Here is a 27,221-nt window from a genome sequence, read left to right as displayed (position 1 = left end):
TATTTATTTTCATATTACCCCCATTGTTGTTAGTATTAAATGAAATCATACAGAAAACCTACCTCCATTATCAGGATAAAAAATATAATACAAAATGTAAGATTTTTTTATAGAAACAGAGAACAAAAACTGCATTTAGTAAGCTGAAGGAGGAGAGCATTTTTGTATTATTGGCATGAAATTGTACAGAATTTAATATATGTGCATTTTAATTTTCAGATTCAAAATGCTAATGATGTATTAATTGCACCTCTTGAGAAATTTCGAAAAGAACAGATCGGCGCAGCTAAAGTAAGTGTGACTTTTCCCCTTTGCTTAGAAATTCTCCTGGTGATTAAAGGTGTTATGATATCAGATGCTAATGTTTTGAAATTAGAATGACCTTTTAAAATATTTCATGTGTTTAAAATGGCATCATTTTAAACTTTTTCCTTTTTTTAGAGAGCCTATTACAAAGCTGGAACTCTTTTAAAAAATAAATGATACTACTCTTCTCCTGTGTGTTTCGTGGCTTCCTCCTCTATTGAGTGGTGGGAATGCGCTCTTCGGAGGAGAGGCTGAGTATGAGAGTTTGTAAAATTAAAAGAATACTGCTCCTACTAGAAATAAAATGAAAACTAGGTTTACTATGTACTGATAATTCCGTCAATAATTTAAAAAGAACTTTTATTATTCTTTGTAATGTTTTTCATGATGAAGGTTTTGTGGGAAGAACTTTAAATATATTTGACAGAAAGCCTTTGCATTACTATTCATTAATTATGGGCCAGCTAAATTTTCTCTGAGCTTAATTTTGAAATTGACTTGAATCTACTCTCTTTGGTTTTTTATTTTACATATTTACTTCTTGTTTACTGATGTGTGTATGTTGTAGTGAGCTGGTGGAGGTCTGAGGACATCTTGCAGGACTTGCTTCTCCTCTACTCTGTGGGTCCTGGGCATTGACCTCGGATAGTCCGCCGTGTCAGCAGGTGCCTTTCCATGATGAGACATCTCACCTGATCCACTATCTTAGACTCACATTTCCCTCGCTTGCTCAACATCATGTACACACCACAAATGTGAGGGTTTTACCATAGAAACCACTATCTTTCACTCTGCTCTTTTCTGTGAACTTTATTCTTTGACAGTGTCAGATGTGTGTATGATGTTACTCTCTCCCTCTCCCACTGAACTCTTCAGCATATCCCCCTCCTGCATTTACCTGTGTTAGACTTGAATGTAGTCAATCAATGACAATTATTATTAATCTTAATAATACCTTCCACAAGTTGGTCCCTTGCATGGGTGTTAGCTTGCCTTCTTCTGAATGTACCTGAGTGTTGCATGAAATCTAATAGGTCTTATAGTGAAAGACCCATAGCCAAATATTGGGGTAATGTTGAAAGATCAGAGAGACAAAGGAACAAGCCACTAGAGAAACTTCTCACCACTACCAAATCCTCAGGCTAAATGGAAGGTGAGATACTATATCCATGAGTCCTCTGATCAAAAGCCTCTGAGTCCTCGGCCAAAAGGGTTTAGTTCCTGTCTCCTCACACCTTATATGCCTTTCTCTGCCCAGCCATCACTTCCTTCCTAGTGCTGGTATTAAAGGAGTGTGTGCTTCCCAAATAGTGGTAGCAAAGGCATGAGATCTCAAGTGCTGGGATTAAAGGCATGTGACTCCCAAGTACTGGGATTGAAGGTGCCTGGCTCTGTTTCTCTCTTAGACCAAATCAATTTCCTCTAGTTCAGGGTGGCTTTGAACTCACAGAGATCCAGACAGATCTCTGCCTCCAGAGTGCTAAGATTAAAGGTGTGTACCACCACTGCCTGTCCTCTCTGATCCTCAGACAACCTTTATTTGATACACAATGTATCACCACACCCGAGTGTACATACTCTTGCTCTTTCCCTCTCCCTGGACTGTTGTTTACCCTCTCCATTTTGAAGTCCTGCTAATGACTTTTGTCATGTGCAGCATCAGGCAGCAAACTTCCTCACTCAGGTCCTTTTCCAATGCTCTTTTCTCATCTACAAGTGACATTTTCCCTTTTCATAGGTCTTTCTTAACCCTGTTTCCCATCATAAGTCATCAGTGTTTGCCTTACATTAGAGTGTTGTATGCACTTCTCCACCAGTTTCAAGCAGATTTTCATGAAGAATGAGTCAGAGCCCTTCTGTTAATTAACTCAGCAAACATTTACTATTCTTGTGGTTGGCTACACGGCAAGTCTAGTACTGGATGAGACTAAGAAACACAGCTGTAAATGTCCCTACATCTTGGTGGACAGCAGACTCTGAAGCCATGGAGACTGCACTGAACATTGTGACCTGAAAGTTGAAGGATTGCGTGCAAGGGTGCTGTGAGTGACGTCAGTGGTGTGGACCTAACATAAGGCCATCTTCCACTGCAAGGGCTCCACTTCCTCTGTGAGGTTTCTGTAGCTGGATAAGGAGCCACATGAGGCATTACCTCCTCAGTCTAACATATTTCATGTGTACCCAGTCCATCTTGCAAGTAATTTCAGTTGTTGTGGATGGCTGCTTCCTCCCAGGAAGGCTGACGTTAGCTGAGGCTGCAGATGCAGGAGCAGTAAAACTGCTGTTTTGTTTTTGAGCATGTCAATCACGGGACAGAACAACTGAGAGTACACAAGAGAATAATATTAAGATATCACACCACCATGCACTGGCTGGGATGTGAAATGTGAAGCCGGTGTCATTGTGAGCGGGAATACTTGTCCGACTATCATGCTGATTGTGTTTCATGTGCCTGGTGCTTTTACTTCTGAATTGCTATGGGATCTTCAAGAAGGGGAAAAGTGATTTAAAGGAAGTATCCTTTTCTGAAGTGTACGGTATGTTAGTTTTCTTTCGGGAGTGTGCCTCAAGCATACGTGGGTGTGTGTGTCTTATTTGTTGCTTCACTGGCTGTTTATATGAAGACTCATTTGGTATGTAAACCTAATAGTCCAAAGGACTCTGAAACTTTTCAGTCTGTCCAGTGGAATTTCCCACAATCATTTGGGGTCAATTAGCCAGCCAGGATGGGAAGACCAGACTATGGAGGAGCCTAGAATCTTGCATGGCAATCAGCTAACTCTCCATCTGCCCGCCCTCCCAACAGGAGTGGAAAACGCTGAATCAAGTGTCTTTGGTCTCCCAGCCAGACAACGCTGTCATCACTGGCCACAGCCTTTTATTCTGTCATGTGCTCTGTGGAGCTTTGAGACACCTGATCCTCCACTGTGGATAAGTGTGGCCCTTAGTTCCAGTTGTAGGGAGAAGACAGGCTGTGCTGAGAGAGGCATTTGAGAAGATTAATGATGGGTGATTGAACCAGAGGACAGGAGACTGGTCCTGCTTTTTTGAGTAGCTGGAGATTAGAAGCCTTATCTATAAACAGTTGTCACTGATATATTTATTGGAATGTTCTTGCTCTGATAGTATATGAAGAATTGAGTTCTATTGTAGGCCAGACCTCTTATACATGTCAGTAGACAGGATTGAATGTTTGGTTTAATTTATCTCATGATATTGTTGTTTTAAATTCTGCAAACATGGACTGAATGTAGGTATTCAGTACAATTACCATGAGTGAGAATTCCCAGTGTGTGAATGTATCCAGAATAGTGTTCTTACAGAGCAAGCTGAATCATAGCCTTTGGTAGCATTTTTGGAATACAGTGACACATGTATGTCCTTGACTATGCTGGAAATCTCCTTGCTTCCAGAGGAAATGGAATGAGGCAAAGCCACAGCCTCCTTTGAATGCTCGTTCCTGTGTGGAGCCTGACTGTGAGGTGGGCTGTGTGAGCTCTGCACCTCTTTTCCTTTCTCCTCTGCTTTTCAGACTTGGCTGGTACCTGATTTGGGTTCCAGGCAGACCATGAACTCCATAAGTTTTCTTGCTTCCTCCTGACGGCTGGCATGACAGGAATCTGCCACAGCATCTGGATGCACCTGAGCTTTAGTCAGTAACAACATATTTCAGGAAAATAGAATGGATAGCTATAATTGTCACACAGTTTGGAAATGGAAGGGACATTGAGCACCTCCCTGTTGGAGCAGTGAAGATAAAAAATTTTATTTCCGACACCAGAAGTGTTTTGACTATTCCAGGCTCCCAAACTGCTCTTCAGAAAATTCCATTGTGAGATATTCAATTTTCTTTTTATTATTATCAGATAGATGATTATGCATCTTAATTATGAAAACATTTTAGGTATGGCCAAACCTGCTCACTTCAAACCCAGTTAATTAGTATGATTCCCTTGCTGGTCTCTGGGATTCTCAGCACACAGTAGGTGCTCAACACTGACTTTTTTTTTCTAGTTAAAAGCAACTTGAGAAATACTGGCCATAAAAGTTGGAAACTCTTATTTTTCTGTGCGAAATGCTTTTTAAGACATTGGTTTTCATTTTTGAAAGATTTTAATGGAAATCATCTGAACATTTTTCTGTGATTTTAAAAGAGAAACAAACAATGCAGCAGTAGTCACTGCAAAGCTTGACTCTGTTCTTTTACATTGATTTCATGTTGAAGGCTGTAACAGAGCACAAACATCCCTTTGTTCCGCCTGCAGTAGGGTGTACTTTTGCCTCTGAACATTTGCTCATTATTTTTAAATGTGCCATGCATGTGTTGCTTTACTTTGTAGCACTGAGAAGAAAAATCCAGGCAGAACTGTCAGAATTCTGTTACAGCCACAGAATCCCTCTCTGATAAAGTGGCTTCTATCTGCTGTGTTGTCTTGTGTATATCAACAGCTTTAGAAGATTTTGGAGAATTGTAGATGTTCTGAATGATAAAGCTTTTGTTCACCATTTGAGTTGTTTATGCAGCGCAGTGGACGATCTGGAACATGAAATGGGATTAATCTGGAAAGAGGTGGTTTATGAGTCAGCATGTGGGTTCTGTAGATCACTTCTTACATTTTCTCCTGTAGTCAACAGGCCCCATAGATACTGGTCTTGGATGGCTTTTCATGTTTGGTTTATGGCTGCCCAGTAGAGCATCCTCCAGCAATAACATCGTTGTTGAATTCTCTAGGCAGATAATAAGCCATTTGATAGCATTTTGAATGTACCTACAATTCTCTTTGTAATATTTTTCTGAAAGATTTTATTTTTAAGTTTTTAATTATGCATAAGTGTGGGTCTATGTGTATGTATGTGCATGTAAGTATAAGTGCCCAAGAAGGACAGAAGAGGGCAGCTATCATATCCCAGATAGCTGGAGTTAGAGATGGTTGTGAGCCACCTGGCAGGATCCTCTCCCTGTCTTAACCATTGAGTCATCTCTCCAACTCCGGTCATATCTTCTGTCAGGGGAGCATACTCTGAGTGTGAGGCGACAGAGGTTTGATTGTCAGTGTCTGACTATATTTTTTGACAATAGCAATAGTTACCCTTTGCTGTAATTAACCATCATTCCCCTAAGTACTTTGTCTGTCACTCAGTCAGCATCAAAAATAGAAAACTGTTAGACTCTTTGTAGACACTGCAGCTGAAGAATGGAGATGTTAAGCAAATGGACTGAGGTGGAGTCAGATTTCAAGCAAAGATGAGGTAAAGCACATGATGTTCAGTAACACCACCATATTTGGCATGTGCTTTGGCGTGACCTTTGGTCACCTACTTGCCACATGTGGCAGCTCCAACCCCAGAACTCATCACAACCCTTGGTGGTAACAGGGCACAAAGACATCTGCAGGATCACAGCTGCAGGAGGTCCATGGACCCAAACATGGCCCTTGGCAGCAGCCTAGGACCTGATGACACCATGGCCCCAGGTGGAAAGCTATGGAATGCTTCACAAATTTGTGTGGTGTCCTTGCACAGGGGCCATGCTAATCTTCTTTGTATTGAACTCAAACCCTAGCTAACTAAAAATTAACTGACAATAATTACCTTCTGAACTTTAATTTGCTTCTACATAGTAAGTACCAAGATGTCCACTGGTTTTATTTTAGAGTTGATGATAGGTGTTGCCATCACATAGGTTTTTATTATAACAAAGTCCCTTTGTCCAATTAAACAGGTCAGCATGGAGATTACTTCATCTCACTTTGTATCCTAGAAGACCAAACTGGTGTTGATTATAGAATATTTATAAAGTGCGGTTCTTAAGGGTGCCATGGATGGGCATTACTTGTGATTAACATACTGCACAATTTACAAAGCATGACCATGTATATAGTAGGTCAAACTGCCATCATTTTCAGATGACACCTCTGAATCTCCAATATAGTAAGAGGTATTGCCTGTAGCCCAGAGGTGGCCATGTCCTCTAGCTGGGACTCGCATCCAGACCTTTTGGTTCCTAATTTAGCAATACTGTGTCTGCCTCTTTCATGACAATGTGACATTGTCTTGGTGGTTGATAGTGTGTTTACACATCTGTACAATGCCTTCTGCTTTGATGGGCCCCATCCTGACCACTAAAACCAGCTAGATGACATCACCTGACGATAGAGGTGTTTCCGTGTTAGACAAGCAGCACCATTCAAAGACTGCACAGCATTTAGAGCATTTGCTGCTGTTGCAGAGGACCTGGATTCCCAGCACCCGCCTCAGGTGGTTCATGACCTCCTGTGACTCCTGCCCCAAGCATCCAAAATTCACTTCCAGCCTACAAGAGCACTGAGACACATGTGCTACATATACATGTGTGAAAGTTAACATACAAATACATAAAATAAAAATTTAAAAAGATACTATATCTTAATGTGTTGGATTTTTGTATTAGCCAATGCAAAGAAGGAACATCTGTGAAGCTAATGTTCTCAGTGGGGTATCACCTAAAGCCCCCTGCTGAACAATTTTCAACTTAAATGAGAAAAGAATTTAGGTGCTCATATTATAATTTAATTGAACCTAAATTATAGATGAAATTACCACTGTTTTCCCTGCGAATGGTGTTTATGTCAGCAGCTGAATTCCAATACCAAGAAATGTATTAAACATTCCCACCAGTTTTATTTTTGTGTTTCCTTATGATACATTTTTAGGTCCACTACATGTATTTTTAAATGCTAGAACTATTTCCATGTGCCATATATAAATTGTAGTTGGCTATTAGATATAATGAACAGCCTTACTGACATCATGGTGATATTTGTACTGTGAGATCTTCAGAAATACTTCCATATACTAATTTTTTTTTTTTACATTCTTCAGTGGTCAGTGCTTGGATGAGAACCAAACTTCTTTTCTTGTAATGAAGTCTTTTTGGGTAACAATCCTAGTTTTGGTAATTCTAAGACAGAAATTTCTTGGTAAATGGTGAAAAAATTAAAATCTTTGTTTTGTTTTGAGACAGTGTCTCACCATGTACCTCTGGCTGGCCTAGAATTTACCATGTAGATCAGGATTGCCTCAAACTTGCAGCAATAGGCCTGTGATTGCATTCCATGTGCTGAGATTAAAGGTGTGTACTACCATGCCTGGCCAAGCTTACATCTGCACCTGAATGGGAACTAAACACTGCACAGATTTCCTTGTAGCCTCTGTATGCAAAGTTACACACATTAGACCCATGTGTACAGATATGAAAAAATAAAATAAACAAGAGTTCATGTACTGACATTTGTCACGGTGTTTAATGAAATAAAACTAGAATATTAGACACGTTTAAGTTAGGACCCCTTCATCCTTTGCTTAGCAGAGATTTTGGTGAGATTCTTATAAAATTTTAGTTTCTTTATTCCAAAGTCCTGAGACCCTTTGGCAGATAGATGTGATCATGTCCAGGCTATCATCCTTTCCCAGTTTTGAGCCATTGGAAGTTTGATTAGCATGCTATCATCTGTCCTAGACATTGAAATGTTCTGTTAGTAATGAGCTATTTTGTGCCAGACAAGTTCCTCAGCCCCAAAGAGTTGCTGTCCTCAATGTGCTCACTCTGACACCAATAAAAACACAATCAGATATGGTGGAGTGGACTATTTGCTAAACACAGAGGGAAGAACAAATCCCTTCTGCATGACCAGGAGGGCTGCCAAAGGCCTGTGGGAGGTTGATGTCTAGCAGGTGCAGGCGTCAGACTGGCAGAGTCCTGGGTGAGATCGTACATGGTGGCATATAGGAGGGAGCCATGAAAAGAACAGAATTTTCAAGGCAACCCTTTGCTTCAGTGAGTTTGAAGCCAATCTGGGCTACCGGAGTCTCTGTCTCAAAAACTACAGCAGAAATAAACAGAAATGCTGGAAGAAAATTTCCAGTCAGTGCAAAGGGGAACTAGTGTCCAAGGTAGAGCAGAGGACTGAGAATTGAGGGACTGTCATGGCATAGAGCTTTTGTAGTGTGTCTGAGCAGCTTCCTGTACTACCAGCTTAATTAGAGCTTTTGTTCTTGTTTGTAAGTTTTTACAATATGAACCACATTAAGAAATATGGTTTGCATCTCAGTTTAGCAAGTATGTATGCTAACTGCATACTGCTGTTACTCCTTGGCATGGGCTTCTCTGTTGTACTGTTAGAAACTAAACATTAGTGTCATGAAGTCCGTGGAGTGACCAAGCTCTGGGCCAGAGCTGCTCTGTGTGTGTGTGTGTGTGTGTGTGTGTGTGTGTGTGTGTGTGTGTGTGTGTGTGTGTGAGAGAGAGAGAGAGAGAGAGAGAGAGAGAGAGAGAGAGAGAGAGAGAGATGTAAATCAGTGAATGGGTGTGCATGTGCAGGTAGAAGCCTTGTTTCAGGTGGTGGTTGTTCTTGCACTATCACTGCCCAAATTCCAAGGAACCCCCAGACCTCTGGGCTCCTCCGTCTCCCCTGCAGTTGATGCTGGTCTCAGGTCTCTTTAGCTGTCCACCTGTCTTCATCTCTGCGTTGCCCATGCAGCCCCTCCCATCACTGTACTGCCCTGCGTGCCTGCAGAGGTCTCCACCATGTCATCGTTTCCTTTACTGTAACGAGTGCTTGAGCTCAGCCTCTCTCTTTTGATGTAGTTTGGTTTTAGAGTTCATTTGTAGTCACTTTGCTCCTTTGCATTTGGTCCTGCAGCAGGGCTGCACCCATAACAAAGACAGATGACAGAGGAAGGTGCCTACTTCAGTGTGTCCAGGAAGATGAGTTGGGGCAGGGTGAATAAGAAGAAAGGGCGAAGGGTCTGCAGTCCCCTTCAAAGATACATCTCCAGTGACCCAAATTCTTATCACAAAACAGACTTCCTAAAGGTTCATCTTCTCGCAGGAGTATGGTAGCAAATGTATAGGGGGTCTTTAAGAGACCTTCAGGATTGAAACTGTAGCTGCCTTTCTAAAAATCATATTGTACTATCTCTTGCTCCTCAAATCCGTTTAGCAAATTAGCAAAGGGAGTGTGACATATAGAGCATTTCTCTGTGTCCTCTGGGGTATGGTTATGGCTCTTCCTTTTCAGCCAGAGCAAATATCTCTGTGATAGACCTGAGATGGCTGCTCTCTCTTCTGCCCAGGGCAGCTTTTCCCCCCTTGTAGAACTAAGGGTACAGTTGTTTCCTGTGATTATTCCAAATATGAATTTCATACTTTAGGGAAGAGGTTGAATGCTGTGTGTGTGACACATGAGCTGTTAACAGTACGTTTCTCAATTTTGTTATAATTTAACGAATAATATTTTGTATCAGGTACAAATTACATGAAAGTCAGATTTAGTAACCAGCAATGAAACATTTGTTGGAATCCAGTATCATTCATTTGTTTAAGTTTTTTCCAACTTTTCCCATTCCATCAGCCAAGTTGAGTAGCTATATAAGATAGCATGTGGCCCCAAAGAATGAAATATTTACTCTCTGGCCCCTTTCTGGGGAAAAAAAAGACCACATCTTAAAATAAATTTCAGTTTTCATTTCAATAATACATCCAGACTTAATACCCTTGGTGATTGGCATCTACATTTTCCTATTGTGTGTTGCTATAACAAAATACCCGAGGCTGTCTTACAAAATAAACAAGCTTATTGGGTTCATGATTCTGGTGTCTGAAAGTTCCAAATGAGACTGTGCTGGTAGCCTCATTATGCCTACCTGGTTGTATCACGGCATGACAGATTGATGGATGGGGAACCAGACATGCACAAGAGAAAGGCAGGGAAGGTGCCTGTGCCACGCTGGATGAGCTGTAACATCAAAGTGCAAAGTCCTGCTGCCTAATAGAGGGAACAGAACACCACCCTTCCTGCCCCTTTGTGAGACAGTCTTGTATAGCCCAGGCTGGCCTCAAGCTCACTATGTAGCCAAGGATGACCTTGAACTTCTGATTGATCTGCTTCTGCTTCCGGAGTGCTAATGTCTGCCACCATGCCCAGTGTGTGCCTTTCTGGAGATTGAACCCAGGACATCCTTGGTCAAGCACTCTACCCATTAAGCTATAATCTCAGTCCCATTAATACCTTTAAAGACCTAATCACCTCCCACCTTTTTTTGTTTGTTTGTTTTTGTTTTGTTTTGTTTTGTTTTGTTTTTCGAGACAGGGTTTCTCTGTGTAGCTTTGCGCCTTTTCCTGGAACTCACTTGGTAGCCCAGGCTGGCCTCGAACTCACAGAGATCCGCCTGCCTCTGCCTCCCGAGTGCTGGGATTAAAGGTGTGTGCCACCACCGCCAGGCATCCCACCTTTTTAAATGTTCTACCCTCTCTCAACTCCACCAGACTGGAACCCAGCTTTCCATACAAGCACCTTTGAACAATATTCACTGTACTTAAACCATAACAGTTTTATGCCTGGGAACCACAGAATTTCTAGAAAGATAAACCTGGGTGTGACTTGGCACATTGGTGGTTACAACTTGTATTTGTAACACAAACAACAAATTTTCTCATTTCTGGTATATTTATTTTCACAAACCTTTCCTCTAAACAAACCAGTTTTGCTGTTCATGGGGCTGGTTTGGCACCAGCAATTTATAAGAGAATGAGAAACTGTCTTGAAACCGTCAAGTGAGAAGCACTTACTTGTGCACATTCAGGTTTCAAATCTCAACCAGAATTGCCAAATATAGTGGACAACTCTCCCTCCAGTGCCATGAATTTTAGCTAAGGCAATGATAGTTCTTGCCATGGATTTGATAGATGGAATGTAGGTTTAAATTGTGTGCACCACTTTTCTATACAGAAACAGTTAAACATGAGAAATTGTTTCTTTGTAATTGAGGAAATAAATGGATTCTTTTGTCTGTCAGAAAATTTGAAATTTGTAGACATGGGTGCATAGTCTCATAAATGGTAAATGAGCAACAATTTGCAGCTGGTAAATACATTGGCAGACAGCTGGGAAGGTCTCTCATTTGTACTCACAGGAGCAAACAGCTCTTGCTGAATTTCTTAATGGGTTTAGTTTAACACGGCTCTTTACTGATATGCAGTTGGAATATTCTGCCTCTTATACTTCTATACATAGCCAGGAGTGATCCAGAGCCAAGTGCTCTCCTGAGACCTGCCTCCCACATCTGCATGGCAGCTTGCTGATTTACCGACTTTGTAGGAGACTTGAGTGTGACCTCTAAGGACCAGAGAAACCCAGTGAGAAGTAGAGTGAGCTCACTCTAGAAAGATTCCAGGCATTGGAATACCTTGCCTTATTTGGTAAATATGGCTAACTGGTTCCCCTGGTGATGCTGGCAAGGTCATTGTGGAAATGCATTGGTCTTAAACCAATCCTTTGTACTATTTTTTAATCCTTTAGAAGTAGAATGTTAAGCAATATTTATTTGTTCAATTTTTCTTGCTATATGATGGATGGGATGAAATCAAAATGATAACAAAATGCAAATTTATTGACACTTTAGCATTTTCCTGACTGTCTTTTCTGGTGTCTGAGGTCATCTGACCTCTGGGGAGCTTGGGATGTAATTGATATCTTTTAAAATGGGCCTGGTGTGGGAAAGCAACTGCATGTGGTTTCCTGAGCCCTTGTGCCTCTTAGCTCAGATCTCTTTGCACTGGGAGTTTGGGAGGGAACCTGCTACTCAGTTTCCTTTACTTACCCGGTCAGGTTTTATGGGAGATGAAAATGGTTTCACTTTAAAATTTTTCATCTCAGCTGGGCTGCAGTGGTACACGCCTTTAATCCCAGCACTCGGGAGGCAGAGCCAGGTGGATCTGTGTGAGATTGAGATCCAGGACAGGCACCAAAAGTACACAGAGAATCCCTATCTCAAAAAACCAAAAAAAAAAAAAAAAAAAATTTTTTTTTTCATCTCTTTTTTACTGTGTCCTAGGTCTGAATTTTGAGACATTTGATTGTTTAAGAGGAGAAAAAACAGGTTGGAAACAAAAAACTAATGGTTTGCATGTGGGCTCTGCCAGGTGTGGACTGGGTGACTGAAATGTAAGGTGATCATAGCCCTTCTTGAGGTTACGGGAATCAACCTGTAGGAAGACTCCTGGTGACATAATAACATTAATCTTCAGTTAATGTCTAAAATAAAACTTGCATTCAAATAGCCAGACTGTGTTTTAGCCTGGGATCTGGGGGTCTTTGTTATGACTGGACACTTACTTATTCAGAGATGTCCAGTACTTGGCACAGAGCCGTATGGTGTACATGTTGATGTTGGTATGGCTCTTGTCTATTTTCTCATTAATACTGAAATTCTGAAGATCAATAGCCTTGAATGCTTAATTTTGGGGGCTGCATGAATATTAAATATCTTTTTTCTTTTTTCTTTTCTTTTCTTTGTACAAAGTTGGTGACTGAAAACAGGTCTTGAGCATGTCTACCATGTAGCTGCATTCCCAGCTGGGAACCTGTAGAGAAGTAAATAGTACTTAGGAATGTTTGAAATAGTGACAGTTTTAGTATCTGGGGTTATAGGAAGTAGCAATATTCTCTGTGGCCCTTTGTGGGGGGCTTAAACAGCCACAGAGGTGGGTGTGGTTGTCAAAATGCAGTATAATTTTAGAAGACAATATCTAGGTTGGTTTATTGTGTCCAGACCACACTGAACCATTTAATGTTTGTTATTTAACAGTTTGTTCCTAGAGCTCATCCTTCAAGTTCAACTCATAATGAATGCCTAAGGGAGGAATTGTTTTAGTTTTTTTCTTTTCCCCGTGACCAAATAACTGACAAGAAGCCACATGAAGGAGAAAGGGCTAGCCTTGGCTCGTAGTTTGAGGGGACAGCCTGCAGTAGGAAGGTGTGGTGGTGGATTGGCTGGTTGTTGGCTGTGACAGTGGAACCGCGAGGCTGCTTGCCCACTTCTCTAGGAAGGAGGGAGGAGGGAGGTTTTGGTGCTCTGCTTCCTACCTCCTTTTCCTTTTTTCATTCATCCTAGGATGCCAGCCTGTGGGATGCTGCTATCCACATACAGGACAGGTCTTCCCTGCCTCCAACCCTCTGGAAACGTCCTTTCAGATGCATGCAAAAGTGATTTACAAATGCCCTTGGCGTTTCTTAACCCAGTAAAGCTGTCAATCAAAACTAATCACCACAGGCACAATTAGAATGAAATCAGAGTGTGCACCCCGGGATTCATCCACCTTGCTTTCTTTGAAAAAGTGGTCTGGGCTTGGTGGTTAGTCCATGGTGGCCGCAGAACCCCAGGGATCCTCCTGTCTCTGTTGCCTCAGCTCAGAGATCACATGCATGCACCGTCACTCCTGTTTTTTTAAGGTGGACCCTTATACTTTCAAGGCAAGTAATGATCAAACCACCTGCCAAACCTGATTGTTTTTTGCCTTTGTTTTAACACAAGCCATATTGGCCCTTTCACACAAAATAACTAAAAACTGAATCCACCTTTCCCTACACCCTTTTTCTTTTAATATGTCACATTTATTTTCTGAGGGCCTGCCTTAGTAGCTAGGAATTCATCTTCATAAACAGGCCTATAAAACTAATAAATTCAAAAGACGTTGCAAAGATCCATTTAATGTTTGCTAGTAAGTTGGTACGAACATGTTTAGTAAGAGCCAGAGTGAAATCTCTTGGTGATGAAGTCACAGAATAAAGATGTCACTGGTGAGGCAGAGCAGGGCTCTAGCACTTTGCTCAGAGTTTATTTCAGGTTGCCTCCCTCCGAATACTTCCCTATCCGTTTGTACATTCCAGTGTGACTTTTCCATAGTGAAATTTATGTCTCCTATTTCAAAATATTTCCAAATTCTTGTGGTCAGTCTCCCCCAAAATACAAAGAATGAGTCAGAGCAACGTTTGGATTCAGGAGAAATGTGGAGTATTTTTTGTTTGATTTTTGGGGGTGGGATTTCACAAAAGTCTGAATTGTGCTTCAATCCCCACTGCAGACAGAATACAAAAAGCAATGAGTCATTCAAATCCTGAGAGCAGCTGGATATGGCGGCAGAAGCCTGCTTTCTCGGGATGTGGGAGGAAGAGACGGGGATGAAGACTTTGACGCTAGCCTGGTTGTAAATCAAGTTCCTGTCTAAATTAACAAATGAAAATGGTGCAGAAAAGGCAGAGCCGGGTGCTTGGGCAACACTGAAAAGAGGATTTTTTTACTGTGATATTTTTATTAAAGTTCTCCAGAATTTCATGCATGCTTATGATGTGTTTTGATCATGTTCACCTTGTCCCTCTAAGTGTGCATAGAGCCTTCGCTCACTCCCTATTCCTCCCAACTTGGCATTTGCTTTTTCAAAATTAATTATTTTTATAATCCAATGTGTGCTAACCATGTGTTCCTGGGTGTAAGGTCTACTACAGCTTGATATCCAGAAGCCACAGCCTTAAAGAAAACTGACTTTCCATCCCCAGAAACCATCACATGTCAGTAGTTTCTCAACTAGCTGTGGACTCATGAGCCTCCCACCTTCTGGAAAATTGATTGGCTTGATTTTGTGTGGGTCTTGTGCAGGCAACCACAGCAGCTATGGTCCTGTCTGGTCAAGAAGATACTGTTTGGCTCCTGTCCTTTCTGACTTCTGGCTCTTCCATATCCTCTTCTGAGATGGTCCATGAATCTTGGGGGCCAGGGGTGTAATACAGATTTCCATTTGTGGCTTAGGACTCCATAGACACATATTCTCTGTACTTTGGCCGGTTGGAAAATGCTTCAGTATTTTGGGGTAATGACTCAGTCAACTCAAAGCCAGCCCTTTCTTGCTGCTTGCTGATCATAAGCCTGAAACATGAGTGTCTTTACTCAGAACACTTGAGGTTGCTCCTTGACAGTCTGTACACTGTCACCTGTCCTAAGGCTGCTTTGGCAGCATCCGAAGATGGTCTGGTTTGGCCACAGGTAGATGAGGCAATGTTTATTAAATTCCAGGATTTTATAATGCAGATTTTCTTAGACTCCAAGGCGTCTGTGCCTTTGTTTCTTCCTAGGACACAAGCTCGAGGGCAGGACACAGCTTAGCATCACTCTCCCTTGATGTCTTAGAACTGAGCAAAGTAAGTCCAACTTTGAATCATTAGGTGGATATTACAAAGTAGTTCAGATGTGTGGGAGCAAAGTGTGCCAGTTAGGGCTGTATTCTATGGAACCTTATGGAATTTTTCATATTGACCACTTTCTTAGGTCATTTATAAAGACACTGCTTTTAAAAATGTGCAAAGAGCTGGGCAGTGGTGGTGCACGCCTTTAATCCCAGCACTTGGGAGGCAGAGCTAGGTGGATCTCTATCTATGAGTTCGAGGCCAGCCTGGGCTACCAAGTGAGTTCCAGGAAAGGCGCAAAGCTACACAGAGAAACCCTGTCTCGAAAAACTTAAAAAAAATTAAAATAAAATAAATGTGCAAGAGAAGCTGGCGAGATAGCGTAGGCAAGATGGGCTGGTCTGATGGCTTGGTGGTGAAGTCACTCGCCATCACTGGCAGCCTGAATTCAATTCTTGGGAACTATCAATTCAAACTCCAGTTATCATGTAGTCAGTTTAAGTCAGTTTCATTGTGTGGGCTGGGATATTTGAAGCTGTTTTCTTTTCCTTCATTTTAGAGAGCCTTTCATTTAGTTTACAGCAAATTGATGCATTTGTTTGCAACTACATAAGCTTGAAGCTGGTTTCTAAACTTCAAAAAAAAAATTAACTTTCCTGAAAATTTGTTTAACCTGCTTTGTTGTTGATTAGCATATATAATTGCTTTGGTTAATTAAAAAACAGAAAGGACTGTTGAAAATTAAAATTGCCAAGTTAAGTTCAGATTGAGAGTCTGTAGTTTCATTGCAACTACAAAGGTTAATACAATTCTTTAATTTAGTCTGGCCTGACTAGAACCAAAGTGAACTTAGAGAGGTACATGGAGTTCAAGCTACAAAATGCAAGAAATAAACACATGCTTTGGGGAAAAGTCAGTGTGGCACCCTTATCCAGTTGCATTGTGCCCCATTGTTCCCATCATGACAAGTTAGAGGCAACAGGACAAGTTGAATTTCTGTGCACCTCTAGCAAGTGCACCTGCCGTAAATATTTAGACATTTAAAGTGCTAGATCAACATTTTTTAAGATTTGTAATTGTGTAACCCTATGTAAGTCAATATAGAAGATTTTTTTAAATGATTTTGTTTGTTAAATTATGTGTTTGTATGTTTCTGGGGATGTACATATGAGTCCAATGCCCCCAGAAGCCAGAAGAGGGTACAGGGTCTCTGGAATAACAAGTTTCTGTGAGCTGGGAAGTAAACTGTGACCCTCAGCATGAGCAGAGTGTGTTCTTAACCTCCGAGCTCTCTCCAGCCCAGATACTGAAAGATTTTCATGAAACCAAGTGACCTTTGTGATGTGACGGGTCTTGGAAAATAGAAATGTGTAAGTCACTATTTTTATGATCTTCATTTCTTTCAAAGGAAGCATTTGTTAGATTTGTTTGAATAAGAAACCAGACGTCATATGAGGAAGAGAATTTCTTGAAAATCTGTGAGAAAAAGTTCCTTGAGGAGGCTGGTGAATCCTTTGTGGGAAATCTGAGTCATGCCTTTCTTTACATGGCTGGTCTAGGTGACTTCCTCACAGCTGCCTCAAACTGTGAGCTTCTGTGATTGCTTAATTTTGTAAATGTTTAGTTATTGTGCAATCACCCCTTTTTGTTATCTTTTGGTTTGTAAATTATTATTTTCACACTCATATCTGTACCATTTTTCTTGAGTCAAGAAAGCCTGTGTTTGGGGACTGTACATTATTGTATATGAAAGATAATATCTAATGGAAGGATTTAGCAGTGCACTTTTTATTAGTTTGCCTCCTTGAGGATGGGTTAGCAAGACTACAAATATTTGTAAGAAGGCATCTATCAGTTTTTTTGGGGAAAAAAAATCAAATATAGGCTGATGCTGGGTTAGGTTTAGACTTGTTTACTGTTCTTGATTTACAAGTTTGTACTTTGTGGATTATTTAAAAGAAAAATACTAGCTGTAAATTACAAAATCCAAACAGGAGCATCATTCATTAGCCCTCTATCTGCCCAATTCCAGATGTCCCTTAAACCTTCTTTACTGAATTACCTGTGTCTACTTCTAGCTGCTATTGTAAAGGCATCTTTCCTGGCTACTTGTCTTATCTGTTGACAGCTTTATAGAAACTTTGCGTTTTTTTTTTTTTTTTTTTAATGTGTGTGTGTGTGTGTGTGTGTGTGTGTGTAATTGTTTTTGAAAAAGCCTACAGCCCAGGCTGGCCTCTAACTTCCTGTGTAGCCAGGGATGACCTTGAACTCTTGATTGTCTTGCTTCTACCTTCCAGGTGGGTGCTTACAGGTGTGTGCCACCATGCCTGGTCCATGTGGTGTTAGGGATTGAGCTCGAGGCTCCCATCATGCTCAAGACTTTCTGCTGCTCTGGGTCCATCAGCCTCAATATAGAGCAACACTGCTGAGTGCTGGAGGTGCTTACATTTACTCTGGGTTCCTGTGGCTCTCTTTGTTCATGATGCTCACTGATACTCTTCCCCGTGACATCTGCAGCAATATTTGTAGAACTTTCTTACAACATTCATCTAAAATTAATTGACTCTTTTTTTTTTAATCCCCAGTTACTGTTTTTCAAAATGGGAGATTCAACCTTTTCTCTGGGTCTTTCTTAGCTCAAAGCCCCCTGAAGTATTTACACAATAGTCTTAATTTTACCACTTGACTCATTCACCTAGTAGGATGCTTGTAACTGTGGAGTGTGGACACAGAGCCGTGCATAAAACATTGCTTAGGAAGAATGGGATCGTGGACTGAAATGGAAGGAGGCTGTGGAGGGGTGGGAGAGACAAACATCTGTTTATGTACAAACAGATGCTCTCTTTCCTTCTAGCTCTAAAGTTCTTCCGTTCATTGCTCATATTTTAAATATATGTGGAAAGAAGTAAATTACTATTTGTTTTATGACACTTAAAATGGTATTGTTTTCCAAAGAAACCAATTTCTCATACTTATCACAAAAATTGTTTAAATAATTTATTCCAGATAACTTAACTTAGCTTTTAGAATATTTGATTCTAATATTTGATATGGTTCTTACAGAATGTGTTTCACCACTGAGAAAGAGCAACTTCTACCTGGTGGGAGAGGGTGCTGGGACATTGAGGTGCCTCTTGGGGCTAGAAAGATGACTTAGCAAGTCAGAGTGCATACTGCTCTTGTTGAGGATCCAAGCTCTAGTCCCAGTACCTACTTTGGTTGCTCCATGTGTAGGGATCTGATGTCCTCTTCTGGCCTCCATAGGGACTGCAATCGTGTGCACATACTCCCATCCCCAAAATATATAATTAAAGGCAATTAAAGATAAATATTAAACAAATTTATGGTGGAAGTGGTGTGGCTTTGCCATTGCCTGTAAGAGCACAGTGACTCAGATGGTGCTTTAACGTGTATTTTCTCACTTGTTTCCTCTAAGACCTCAGCATCCCCACTGCAGAAGCTGCTCGCTCTGTTACAGTTTTTTTTTTTTTTTTTTGATGTTTGTAGCATCTGCTTGGCATCTGATCTTTATGCACTATTTTCTCTACTTCAAGATGTTGGAGACAAGATCGGTGTCTTTATCTTATGTGAGCATGTGTTCAGCAAATACTTAATGAGCCACTGAAATGACTTAATGTGTTGAACAAGACAGTTGTTGCTATTCCTGCCAATAGAAATGAGAGAGATGAAACTGATGGACACGTTTCCCGTCTTGGGACACATGGTATATCTATCATTATATGTAGTGGTCAACACTCATTGTTTTTCTGACTAGTGCTGTTTTTTTTTTTTTTTTTTTTTTTTTGTGTGTGTGTGTGTGTGTGTGTGTGTGTGTTTCTGCACTGGAGATTAATCACATGGGCACATGTTCTACCACTGGACTAATTCCCAGCTCCTTTTCTTTCAAAGTACAGGTGTTCCGAGACAGCAGAGAATCCTCTGTAGGAGAGGGAAGACAAGCAGTCCTGAGGGGCTTTCCAGGTTGTCTTTGGTCTTCTTGTTCTAGTGGTACACTGTAATCATCCGGGAACTCAGGTGATTTTCAGTGACCTGATTCTTAATTCCTTTTGTCCATCTTTCCCAGACCGAACTGTTCTTTAAGGTTAGAAGCCATGGTCTCACACAGGTGGTGCATGGCAGTAACTCAGTATAGGGCATGCAGCCTCATCTCTACACAGATAAAAACCTACAAATGCTCTGTTTTTTTTCTAACTGGAAACCTTCACCATCCTCTTGTGCCACCTCATACCCCGGTGTGAACATCACCAATTCAAAGATTTCCTGAGTTGGTTCCTTCATCCTGATTTTATTGCTTTAATTCGGTCCAGTAATCCCTTGCCTGCAACTTTTTCCTCAAATCATTTCTTCATCTTGCTGCCACAGGAATCACACTTAAATAGATGTGCTCTAAGCATTCTTTAACCCTAGCCCCCCCAGTAAAAGTTTCTAATGGTGTAAATATGATGTGCAGGGTATAGGAGATAAGAAATTTGCCAGCACAGCTATGTTTGGTGTTGCCCTTTGCGATGACCCTGATTACAGCTGGCTTGTGCTGCCTGGTTGATGTCTTTACATGTTTATATGTTGTGTATTATATGGTGGCTAGTCTCCGCCTCCTACACTAGATAGTGAGGGCTTCAGTTCAGGGAACATGTCTTGTTCTTGCTGGCATCCTCAGGGTTCTCAATTCTCATACTCACAAAGTAAGTAAATCAAACACTGGGTTTTGTTTTGCTTCTGAGGGTGGGGAGTAGCTCCTGCTCTGTCATTTCTTGAGAAGATCCACAAGTCGCCGTCATCTGTCTGTAGGGTAAGCTTTGTATTCCATGCACTCTATTCTGCATCATCATCCAGGAATGGGAAGGGGGCCGGTGTCTAAAGAGAAGTCCATCCGTCACCCTGAAAACCAACAGTCTGGGGTGACTCTTGTTGTAAATGGCCTCTGTGAAATTCTGTGTCCCAATCAATCAATCATGTTGTACTGACCTGTTCTGAGAAGGGACATTGCACTCTCATCTCCAAAGCACCTCGTAAAATTTGGTGTTTTAGGGCTTTTATTTACAGAGTAGTATCAAAAAGAAGCCATCCTTGCAAATACAACTGGAACTGATTATGCACAAATGTCTGCTTAGAATTAAATGAAAAAAGAATGTAGATTTCATGATGAAAATCCCATAGATGTTTCTAGACAAGCCTTAAAGGAAAATGTCAGGTCTCTCATCAGTAACAGTGGTTCCTAAATACGTTAGCTGTTCACTGCTCTGCTCTTTAAAATAAACTGGACTACGGCGGACAGCAAGGCTAACAGCTCCCAGGAAGAAGATCCCTGTTGCTTCTGCTAATTAGCTCCTGGCAGAGTAATCTGGTATGCTAAAGTAGTTTAACAACCCTTGCTGATGACTAGCAGAACTATCTTGCCTTTGGTCATTTCCCTCTGCTTTCCTCAGTGAGGTGGAGAACATGTGGTCACCATGTGACACATCGGTTTTGTGTGCAGCTAAATGAATTTGTAAGTTGTTTCCTCTACCCTGCCTTTCGCCCCAGAGTCCATCATATAGTCTTCAGAAAGCTGGGGTTATGTGTGTAATAAGATTTCCATCAGGAGCTGAAGGAGCAGTGTATGAGGAAGGGGAGTCCTTAACCAGTGCTATGCTTTAGAGATATGTTTAGGAGTGCATGCATGTGTGTGTGAGAGTACGTGCCCATGTGTGTGGTGTGTGTGCCTGTGTATGTGTTTTGGGGAATTGAATTAGGACCTTTGAGTTGTGTTTTAAATTTCATCCCTATTTTGTGTCAGTGGATTTCATTACAATGTTCCTAGTCTGGGGATGAAGTTGGATTTCATGATACAGAGAGAAGCATTCAGAACAGATAAATAAAGCCTGTTCTTACCTTAAAATGAATTTTCAGGTATGTTGTATTTTTATTTGTGAGTTAATTGGAATAAAGTGATTTTATTAGAAAATAAAATGAACTTTCTAACTGTCGAGGATCGCTAATATTCAGAAAGGTATTAAATTGGGTGAAAATACCCATTTAAAAAGTGTTTTTAAACTGGGGAAAGGGGTGATATAGCATGTCATGTGTGTGGAGGCTGGACAACTTGGGAGAGTTTCTCCTTCTATCATGTGGGTCTTGGATTAAAGTCAGGCCATAAAATTTGGCTGCCAGCATCTTTGCCCATTAGGCCATATTGCAATACCCTTTTTATGTAGCCACAGCAAATGACCAAATGGCTCTCAGTAAGAATTAAGGTGAGAGTCGGGCGGTGGTGGCGCACGCCTTTAATCCCAGCACTCTAGAGGCAGAGCCAGGCAGATCTCTGTGAGTTCGAGGCCAGTCTGGTCTACAGAGCAAGATCCAGGACAGGCACCATCAAAACTACACAGAGAAACCCTGTCTTGGGGGAAAAAAAAAAGAAGAGTTAAGTGAGGGAAACCCCCTAGAAATGGTATGAAGCTGGCAGAAGCAAGAAGCCACCACCATGCCCAGTGTGATGTACTGAAGGCAGGTCCAGTACCATTTTAAGAGAAAAGTGGATTTTCTTTAATGAGATTCATTTCTATGGAAAGGAAAATCCTCTGATGATCAATTTAAATCTATGAAGACAGATTTAAAGGTTGATTGGTATTGACCAGTGTGTGGGCAGTTGGAAGAAAAGACTAATAAAACTAATAATTGATTTTGATTTTTTTTATCCATAAAACTAAGCTTTTTAGAGTTATGTCTGCTAATTATAATTGCTAAACTTCCAGCTCAACAATCTCCCCATTATTGAAGTCAAGTGGCATGCATAACTGAAGGAAATGTGTTCTGCCTCCCTCCTTTTTTGTTTCTTTTTACCACTTAGCTGTTTGAAGTCCTGAACCTGATCAGAGATCACCATTCAAACCATTTGCTAAAGATTTAATGAGAAACAACCAGCCCGTCGGCGCCTGTCTGTGTGAAGAGCCGTAGCCATGTTTCACAACCCAGCAGCTGCTTTCTACTTGTTTGGTGGCATCTGCAAACGCATGAAAGGAGTGGGCACTCTTTGGGGGTACTGGTGCTGCTTTGTTTTCTATTTTATTTTATTTTTTGAGAGTGAGGACTCTGCTCTGGTGCCTCCTTTCCTGCTGTGAGCTTTGTGAAATTTCAGGATGGGCCTTTGTCCTTGGAATCTGTCAAGGTATCCAAGGTGCAGGAGCCAGTAATTCTCACAACTCACACTTCCTTCTTGTCAACTTCAGGAGGGTGGGTGTTGAGGGAAGAAAGGACGAGGAGGAAGAAGGAAGGGACTGCTGCCACTCTGCTTGCAGAAGGCCTTGTGGCTTCTAGGCTTGACCTCAGCTGAGGACGAGCCCCAACTTCTGATCACCAGCATGCAGCTCTGGGGTGCTTGGATTACGACTTCCGCCACCATGCCTGGTTTGTGTTGTGTTAGAGATCGAACCCAAGGCTTCATGCACGCTGGGCTAGTGCTCTGCCAATTGAGCCATGCCTGCTCTACACCAGGGCTTGTTTGCCAGCCCACAGGCTCAGTTATAACAAACGTCTGAAGGTTTTCCCATGGTTTCTTTTTTAGTCATAATATTTTAGTCTTTCATCTTTTTGATGAAAGCCTGTCCATTTTTATATCAAAAGTCATTGGAGAAATCTGGAGAGATGGCTCAGCAGTTAAGGATGCTCACAGCTCTATGTATGGGAATTTGGAACCCACCACCCATATCAGGCAAGTTATAAATGCCTGTAATTGTAGCCACAAGGGATCTGACCTCTGTGGTTACCTGTGCATGTGTGTGGGCATCCTCCCACCACAGTTAAATTAAAAAAAAATTAAGTCAATAAGGGAAATAAGAGCTGGGCAAGGTCATTGTACAGTCCAGGTTGGGGCCATGTCTCTTCCCTGTGGCTCTGAAGGGGGAAGGAGGTGCAACCCTTTTACAGTGTTGCTCTCACAGTTATCAGTCAGATGAACACATCTTCTAGAGATTGGGAACTGTGGTCTATGTTCTTGGTACCTGTGTATCCCACTATAATTCATAGGTTCTATTACTGTGAGAAGGGGGCTCATTAAAATGGGGGGCATTGATTATATGAGCTGGTACTGAGGAGTGGACAGTGCCCAGAAGTTCATTGTTCTCTCTTTCTCCTCCCCCTCCCCCCTTCTCTCTCCCCCCTTTCTCTCTTTTCTTATATTGAAACTAAGCGGCTCCATTATTACTGTTAGTGTTGTGTTTTGGTGAAGAAGGCACCACTCTGCTGAACATAATAGTTCATTTCCAGGTACCTTTAGGTCCCACTTTTTAGACTGGGAATCCTGATAATACAGCTTCCTATCTATAAATATTTTCGGATGGCCTGTGATAAGAAAGTATACAGACTGGTTCAAGAGAAGATTGTAAACAAGCTTTCCGGGTCACTTGAAAGGCATCCTTCACATTATCGTGAAGTCGTAAAGGTAATATGGTAAAGACCAGCAAAGACCTTACATGTCTGGGTACAGGGGCCCAGTGTATCCCTTAGGTTTGCTCCTGAGGAGCCCTGGCCTCTGGATCTCTCCACTTGTCCCATCCATGTGTCCTCTTTCTAAGCCACAGCTTTTGGGTGAGAGGCCTAACATTCCCTGGCCCCTTTTGTCCTCTGGACTCCGGATGGACACTACACTGTCACCCTGATTTCTCCACAGTTTCAGGAAAGAGTGTCGTGACCATCTGAACTGCAGTAGGCTTCCTGACACTCGAGACAAAAATTTGATTAATAAGGAGCCAGACGCTGAGATCCCTCCCTTGCTATGCATGGCATCCCAAGGTGCCATGGCTTCTGAGGGTGCGAATGGAGATGTGCTGTTGTCTGAGCACCTGACTACTTCCTCCTGCTGCAGTGACGACCTTGGTCAGTAGCCCTTGTGTTGGCTACTATCCTTTCTGCTTTTATATCTGTTTCCCTCCCATTTTGCTGCCTAAGGATTGCATCACACACACACACACACACCACATGAATACATGCACACACACACACACCACATGAACACATGCACACACACACACACCACATGAACACATGCACACACACACACACACACCACATGAACACATGCACACACACACACACACCACATGAACACATGCACACACACACCCCACATGAACACATGCACACACACACACACCACATGAACACATGCACACACACACACACCACATGAACACATGCACACACACACACACCACATGAACACATGCACACACACACACACCACATGAACACATGCACACACACACACACACCACATGAACACATGCACACACACACACACACCACATGAACACATGCACACACACACACCACATGAACACATGCACACACACACACACACACACACCACATGAACACATGCACACACACACACACACACACACCACATGAACACATGCACACACACACACACACACACACACACACACACACAGGCATGCACTCACATACCCCCCCTCCTCCTACTCCCCCCCACACACACACACATTAACACACACACAAAGCTTTAGCAGGAACATTCCCCCAACCACTGTTTCTGGGAGATTTTTTTTTTTACCAAAAACAGCATTAGAAGTAATGCAATATAAACTGTCACTTCTACTGTTATTGCTCGTCCTCGGAGACTAAAGGAGAACGCCACCCTGTCCCAGGCCTTCCAAACCTCTGTCAGATTACTTTATTGCCCCAGGTTTACCCATCTCAGTCGTCTGCAAACCCAGGGAGATTTTAATGCTTAGTGTGGAAAAGTTTGGGTGACTTTAATCAGGACATCGCAGAACTCAGTCGCCCAGAGTTATTTTCCAAATATCCTGTCTGGAATGCAGAGTTATGCAATCGTAGTTTTATTCATAGGGTTGTGTCAGAGCCCATCTGCATTGCCCTGACTCCAGGCCCACACAGACCAGGTGGAGGTGGGAGATGGACACTCCTACCAGCTCTGCAGCACTCTGTGCCTGAAGCTGCAGCAGCTCCTTGCCCATGGCCATCCCACCACTCATCCCTTCCTCCCACCCTCTTCTTTTGTTCCTCTTTTCTCCCCCTCTTTGTGACCCTCTCTCATCCTTCCTCTGACCTGCCATCACCCCACATTCTTCCAGAGGAAAGAGAAGCTTCTGTGGTTTATTTGCTGCATTTTTCTATGCAATCAGCCTGGGCTTTGGGACCACACAGGCTCAATGTTGATTACCCACAATGCTCCTGGTGACACCTGGCTTTGTTCCGATGACTATTAATATCTGCTCACAAAATGAGAATTTGGTGTGCTTACCTTGTAGGGTAGGCAGATTGTTCTTTACCCACTCTAAAGAAGACTTGTTCCTTAGTTCTCCTTTTCTTGGTCACCTCAGAGTATAGGTACCACATGTAAAATGACATGGTAAAGGAGCAAAGATTAGGTGCAGAGATAGTACAGTGGCTACAGTGCTCATCATGTAAGCTGGGGTACTCTGAGTACTGGAGCTCAGCTCCACAAAAACCACACAGATGGCAGGTGGGCACAAGCACCACAGAGTGAGTGAGGATGCACAGAGCAAGCTGGCTAGCCAGACTGGACATGTTGATGAGCTCTGAGCTGAAGTGAAAGACCCTACTTCAAAGAATAAGACAGAGAACAGTCAAAATAGACACTCAAAATAGACCTCTGGCCTCTATGCACATCTGTGTATGCACACATGCATGAATATGTATATATGTAGATTAATATTACACAAACATAAGCATGGGCGAAAGGGCTCAAATTAGTGATTTATAAAAGCCATAATGAGCAAGATGTCAGCATGTCCTTAAAGAAACAACCTAGATGCCCTTCAGCTGAAGAATTGATAAAGAAAATGTGGTACATATACACAATGGAGTACTACTCAGCAGAGAAAAACAATGACATCATGAAGTTTGCAGGCAAATGGATGGATCTAGGAAAAAATCATCCTGAGTGAGGTAACCCAGACTCAGAAGGACAAACATGGTATGTACCCACTCATAATAGGATACTAGATGTAAAACAAAGATGACTAGACTGCTACTCACAACTCCAGGGAGGCTACCTAGAAAACAGGACCCTAGGAAAGACACAGACAGAGAAATCATTGAACAACCTGGACGACAGTGGGAGTAATGAAGGGCAAGGTTCGAGGGAAAGAGAGCTTAGGGGAGCAGGAGATCCCACCTGGATCAAGAACAGAAAGGGAGAACAGGGAATAACAGACCATGATAAATGAAGACCACATGAGAACAGGAATAGGCAGAGTGCTGGAGAGGTCCCCAGAAATCCACAATGATACATCCACTGTAGACTACTGGCAATGGTCGAGAGAAAGCCTGATCTGACCTAGTCTGGTGATCAGATGGCCAAACACCCTAACTGTTGTGCTGAAACTCTCATCCAATAACTGATGGTAGTGGATGCAGAGATCCTCAGCCAGGCCCCAGGTAGAGCTTCAGGAGTCCAATTGTCGAGAAAGAGCAGGGACTGTAAGAGTGTGAATTGTTGAGACCAAGATTGGAAAAGCACAGGGACAAATAGCCAAACTAATGGAAACACATGAATTATGAACCAAAGGCTGTGGAGCCCCCAGCTGGAGCAGGCCCTCTGGATAAGTGAGACAATTGAATAGCTTGAACTGTTTGGGAGGCATCCAGTCTGTGGGACCTGGACCTGTCCTTAGTGCATGAGCTGGCTGTTTGGAACCTTGGGCTTACACAGGGACACTTTGCTCAGCCTGGAAGGAGGGGATTGGACCTGCCTGTACTGAATCCACCAGGTTTAAATGAATCCCCAGGGGAGTCTTGGCCCTGGAGGGGAGGGGGTGGGGGCAGGATGGGGGAGAACAGGGGGAACCCATGGCTGATGTATAAAATTAAAACACAAATATAATTTTTAAAAAATCACTCAGAACTTAT

General features: G+C 42.1%; 1 protein-coding gene and 1 pseudogene across 2 annotated transcripts in view; one reads left to right on the top strand and one right to left on the bottom strand.

Annotated features, from left to right (window-relative positions):
• Positions 1 to 27,221, top strand: part of Arhgap42 (Rho GTPase activating protein 42) — a 234,821-nt gene that overhangs the window by 130,137 nt on the left and 77,463 nt on the right. For both annotated transcript variants that reach the window (XM_036192656.1, XM_036192657.1), the window contains exon 4: positions 220 to 291. In XM_036192656.1, coding sequence (XP_036048549.1) covers positions 220 to 291 — 72 coding nt within the window. The remainder of the gene's footprint in view (positions 1 to 219; positions 292 to 27,221) is intronic.
• Positions 5,785 to 5,885, bottom strand: LOC118588107 (annotated as a pseudogene).

This window comes from Onychomys torridus, chromosome 7 (genome assembly GCF_903995425.1).
Source record: "Onychomys torridus chromosome 7, mOncTor1.1, whole genome shotgun sequence".
Taxonomy (NCBI): domain Eukaryota; kingdom Metazoa; phylum Chordata; class Mammalia; order Rodentia; family Cricetidae; genus Onychomys; species Onychomys torridus.
The sequence above is the reverse complement of the archived record's forward strand: the minus strand, read 5'-3'. Positions and strand labels throughout refer to the sequence as shown.